General features: G+C 45.1%; 1 protein-coding gene across 1 annotated transcript; it reads right to left on the minus strand.

The window, feature by feature from the left end:
* Window positions 1–350: 350 nt before the first annotated feature.
* LOC135163929 (uncharacterized) lies at window positions 351–1,391 on the minus strand. The gene is made up of 3 exons (XM_064123836.1): window positions 1,335–1,391; window positions 434–1,252; window positions 351–386 (listed from the first exon to the last, which is right to left on the minus strand). The coding sequence occupies exons 1-3, from the start codon at window positions 1,389–1,391 to the stop codon at window positions 351–353; spliced, it is 912 nt and encodes a 303-aa protein (XP_063979906.1).
* Window positions 1,392–5,474: the final 4,083 nt, after the last annotated feature.

The following is a 5,474-nucleotide window of genomic DNA, read 5'->3' on the forward strand; positions in this document are numbered from 1 at the left end:
GTGTGTGAGTATCTGCTCCTCCACAGATATCAGCAACATACCTTCCTTTCACAATTGAATTGACGGCCAATGGAAATCTGTGCCCCTCATCCTCAGCTAGCTGAAGAAGCACACGATTTGCGAGAAACGGAGCTGATCTAGTCCCATATGTGACGGTGGTTATTTGATAAGTTGAGAATCCTCCATTGGAATCGGTCCATAGAATCTGTAGAAGTAGCCAATCATCTTGAAGGACTCTGATTTGACGGAACATCTTGGTGATGTCCGTCATGAACATGACTTTATGCTGTCTTGACCAGAGGAGAACATCGGAGATGTCGCGCTGCAGCTTGGCTCCGGTGTGGAGGATGTCATTGAGCCATTTTCCTGAGCTGGTTTTTGCTGATCTATTGAACGCAACCCTCAGGTGCGTTGTTTCACTGCTCTTTCTGACTATGCCATGATGAGGAAGGTAGTGATTCCTGCGAATGTCAGATGTTCCTACTGGAAGCTTCTCAGAGACTCTCAATCCTCCTGAAGTCTGAGCTTCATGTGGTAAGGTCATCTCGTCAGAACAACCAGCGGTGTCCATCTGAACCGAAGACGACGAGCTAGAGAAAGAGGAATCTACCAACCGCATGTGGTCGAGATCAACATATTCCTTTAGAAAGTCAGAGTAGAGTTGAAAGAATTGCGGATCCTTGGAAATCCTTCCGAGCATCCTGTGAAGACAGGCTAGAGCTGGGCGATACAAATTTCCTAACAACGAAACTGGATATGAAAGAGGCAATTGAACGACGTATCGACCTGAGCTGTCTCTTGAGTGAGTCTGACGGAAATGCTGTGCACAGCTAAGTTCGTCAGCTGATAGGGTAGAGTTGGCGCGTCCCGGAACTTCCTCCTGGATCGAAAATTTAGTGAGAAGATCTTCAAGATGATCGTTGGAGGCTTCTGAGACAGCCATATGATGAGCAAGTTGAGTTGGACCTAACGATGAGCCTGTAGGCCCGAAGACAATCCAGCCAAAAGTTGTGGATTGAGCAGCTGGAGCCTCTGATCCTTGTCGAATGATGTTGGGCTTGATGATCTGGCTAAAGACATCAGCACCAATGAGTATGTCAATAGGAGCTGGGATTCGAAATTCTGGATCCGCTAAATTGAGATCCTTACGATGATCCCACTCGAGTTTCTCTGCTGAGAAAGTTGGTAGAGATGCCGTGATATTTCCAAGAGAATGAGCAATCACTTCAATTCGTTCTGTTGAGTAGATTGACTGTAGCGTGAGAAATACTGTGCCGGATGTTGTCCCAAACGATGACTGCCCCACACCAGAAATGTGGATGGAGTTACGCTACTTCCTCAGCTTCGATTGATGTACAAGCGATTATGATACGAGTGACAGTTCGGATCATGGATCAAGAAGTAAGCGAACTCGCCGAGAAGAACGATGATCAGGACTGAGAAGCAGAGCTAAGCTTGTGGCAAGGAGGACTCCAGGTCGAGAACTGCGAGGATAGCTGTGAGTGGAGTATGAGGTAGCCGTTTGGGAGACATCGTTTCATTGCTGAGGTGAAGGGCCAGGTGTACTGTGGATGATCTCGTTGTTTCCATCGTAGATCACCGATGGTACTCCTGTAGGCTGACCAGTTCTGGGTGCTTGGGTTGACTGAAGTATGCTTGAGGAGGACGTGTCTGAGCTGTGTGCCGAGAATGATCCAGGTGTAGAAGGGAATGATGTCTCTCTTGACACGTCCTGCATGTGCGAGATATCTGGCAGAGTCACGTGATGCAAAAGGGAGGGTGGGTGGAGAATGGGTGCTAAGGGTCACGTGATTCAAAAGGGGAGTGGGGGGAGTGGGCGACGTGGGAAATGTGGGAAATGTGGGTTGTGACGAGGCAACATAACCTTGGAGGTTATGTTGACACCCCCCCGCCGCACGCCTCCTATTCTATTAGCATTCACTTATTCGTTTGGACACCGTTGGAGAACCTCTTCCCATAAGTCCTTCCCCCTCCACCGATCCCCTACTCACCGCGCTCGGACAGCGACCCGCTGTCCCTCAGGAAGAGGCTCGACACCCTGCGGATCCGAGAAAGGAGGACACAACCCCCAGGAAATCGAAAAATTGGCATCACCCGAGCGAGTACCCTTTCTTTCCCCTCATTGCCCAGCGGCATGATTTCCCCCAGTTACATTTCCCGGAACCCCTCCAACGGTGTTAATTAACATTATTCTTTTCTAGTTATCATTAATCTCATCATTGTATTATTCGTATTATTATTATTATTGGATCCCTCAATTCTCCCCTTTTTTCTATAATATAGAGCCACCCCCTCTTCTTTGTTTTATATAAAAGTGGTCCGACAAGCGACCTGCCTGCCCCCCCCCCCCCGCGCCGCTGAGAATTCCAAGAAACAGGCATTATTTTCTTCATTGTAATCTGGACACAATATTGTAGAATCTCATAATTATTATTCTCTATAAATATATTTAATGTAACAGCCTCTGCCCCCTTTTTATTTAATATTGGACCCGATTCCCAATAAATAATTAATAATAAGGAAAAAAGGTCACAGGGTATATATGTGGAAAATGAAATAAATATATAATACATATTTTATTGAGTATTGTGACCTTTTGTCTAATTATTAATTATTAATTAGAGGTCGGGTCAAATATTAAATAAAAAGGGGCAGAGGCTGTTACAGTAAATATATTTATTTATTAATGATAATCAATAGGATGTAAGGAATATTCAAGAATTCCTTAAATCATCCCGGGATCCAAAAAAGATATCCAGAAGGGGGTGAGTACGCCGAGAGAGAGAGGGAGAGAGCGAGAGAGACTTAGGGATAAATTAGGGTTAAGAAATAGGGTATTAGGGTGAGCGGGAGGAACAACTCCCCAGGTCATGCGGATAGAAGTCCGAGAAGTTGTAACGTGACATTTTCTATGGGGGTCGGAAAATGCACATGACCTTGGCCCTACTTCCCCTTTATCTAATTAGAATCAAAAATTTAAATCAAGGGGCGCCAGATACTTTTTAAGCCGGAAGGATCAAACCGGAATTTTGACTGAACCTCGATCATTGAATTCCAAAAATCCGCAAAAACGAAACCGTGACTAAAACATATAGATAAAAGAAAAAGGGAGACAATCAGATTTCGGGGAAAGGTAACGGTCCTCGGGTCGCTCAGTGTGCTAGGTTATGGAGAGAGGGGTGAGTTTCAGGTGGAACCAGAGGTATTGGCTACAAAATAAGGGATCTAGGAGGGGAAAAAAATAAAAAAAGTCACGAGAATCAGCAAATTACGTATATTCTTCCAAATTTTCCAACACCCTAATTATCTACAAATAATATGCAAAACTTTACTAACATTAATTCTCTTCGACATTTCCTTTAATTTCTTTCAATTTTGGCCAGGATTAATAACCCTGGATAATCTTTAATAAATTCCCAATTACTATCAAAGCTTCGGGACATGTTACTAAATACTTCGTCTAATTCCATAAATACGAGTCCCTTAAAAATTCTCCTCCGAACAAGGCAAATAACTAGCAAATCTTAGAGATTTTGCAGCGCATCTAATCTAACGCGTGCGAGAGAGAGAGATAGAGAGCGAGAGAGACGGACGCGAAACCCACCACGCGTGGGGGAGATTTTCAAAGGCCGGAAATCACGTTTCCGGAAATCCGCGAAAACCCCTAATCCGTAGAGGCGAAACTCAAAAACTTTAGCCGATTAAATCGCGATACCCTAGTAGCTACTTTCAGTAAAATTTCAACGATTTTTAATCATTTTTGGCCGTAACAGGATCACCGTAATCCTGTCGGAAACGCGAACGTACTTCAATGGGCCCACCCACGGTGTTACACCAAGGGGGGAATTAACCGGTGAACCGGCGATTTAACATATCTCGAAAACGGCTGAGTGGATTTCCGAAATCCAACAGCCTATTTTAAGAGAATACTTCCCCGAACAATCTCACAAAATATGAGAGATTTCGCATCATTACTGGCCGACCGGGAACCATTAAAAGTTCCGGCGGAATTTCGATCGGGAGATCGAACGGGGGGGGGGATGATGTAATCGCCACCCCGCAATACCGTAACCATTATTTCATCCCTTCTTTTATTCACTCACGGCTTGGAATTACCAAAGAAACACTAATTAAACTCTCCAAAAGGATTTTTGGGCCAGGTAAAACCTGGAGAACACTCGTACCCTATTGACGGGTAAATCGTTACAACTTGGGGAAATGATTATTAACTCTGATCGTAAACCACCCAGAAGTGGAGAAGGGGCGCTTTGGGCTCAACCCAAAGCGAATAAATAAAACAATTAACTCACCATTAAATCTAGGCGTCTACGCCTGCCTTTTCCCTTCATTTTGGACTCAACAAAACTTTATTCTAAACGGGTTCAACTTATCAACTTATCCCTTCGATTAACAGATCCCGACTGATCGATCACGTCGATGTGATCTGATAGGGACGGACCGGGAGGCTCCGCCCTATTTCCCGAGGTCCTCCCGAATTTTTCCGAGAGGCACCGCGTAGTGTCACCCTCTCTATTCTAATTCCAACCGTAGTCCTGATACTCCCTTTTACCGACCGGGTTCTAGGGACGTGATTGCTCACTAGTGTTTCTGGGGTTTTGGCGCTTCCTGCGGGTTTGACTCTCCGGGATCCAGGGGGGTTAAACAAATATATTCAAAAACCGAAAACTAATGACGTAAATCCTAAACAGCCTGGCAATTCGTCCAAGACAGGGGCTGTACCTGCTTCGAGCGACCTTCCACCAAAAAAACTAAAACGTAAACAATTAATCCCCCTAAAATCCACTTTTTGGAGCGCCGGTATTTTAGCCGGGCTTATTCAAATGCCCGAACGATTCACTAAGGGTGAACCCCACCAAAATTACCGGATGACTCGTATTTTGGCCCTTCTTCTCGATAATTTTAATGGGCCCACAAAACTCTTACATGGGTCGGTAAAAGGCGAACAATTTCTCAATTGACCACCCGAAGGTGGAGGGGAAAATCTAAAATCCCTATTTTCCGGGTTTAGCCACACCGGGGTGGAATAGTACGAAAATAAATAAATAATTCTCTCTCTCTTCCCTCTCACTCACGCTTTTATTCTACTCGTCGTCGCCGGGATTTGGTGTTCTCCCTCCCGTCTTTGGGTTCTCAACAGACATCCCCAAATGTCTGTTACAAAGTATATAGAAAGGGGTAATAGGAGTTTGCTGGATCGGAAACGTTAGAGACGCGGGGACCAAGGGGAATTCCCGATTATGAGCGAAACTTACCGAGCTACGTGGAATTCCCTGAGGATCACTCCCCCCGTTTAGATTTTTTTGGATCTGTGTAGGAGTACATAAAAATACCGCTCGATTTAGTGATCAAGAGGGAGTGGGGGATACGTTTTGGGTTTAGGGTGGCAGAACTAGGGGCCTAGAACAGCCCTAGCAACCCCTAGGATAGCCAAG

This window comes from Diachasmimorpha longicaudata, chromosome 6 (genome assembly GCF_034640455.1).
Source record: "Diachasmimorpha longicaudata isolate KC_UGA_2023 chromosome 6, iyDiaLong2, whole genome shotgun sequence".
NCBI lineage: Eukaryota > Metazoa > Arthropoda > Insecta > Hymenoptera > Braconidae > Diachasmimorpha > Diachasmimorpha longicaudata.

Coding starts and splice junctions, on each gene's coding strand:
- LOC135163929 (XM_064123836.1), bottom strand. CDS start 1,391: ATGATCCGAACTGTCACTCGTATCATAATCGCTTGTACATCAATCGAA. Junction 1,253..1,334: donor CATCAATCGAAGCTGAGGAA/GTAGCGTAACTC, acceptor CTCACGCTACAG/TCAATCTACTCAACAGAACG. Junction 387..433: donor ACCTTCCTCATCATGGCATA/GTCAGAAAGAGC, acceptor TGCGTTCAATAG/ATCAGCAAAAACCAGCTCAG.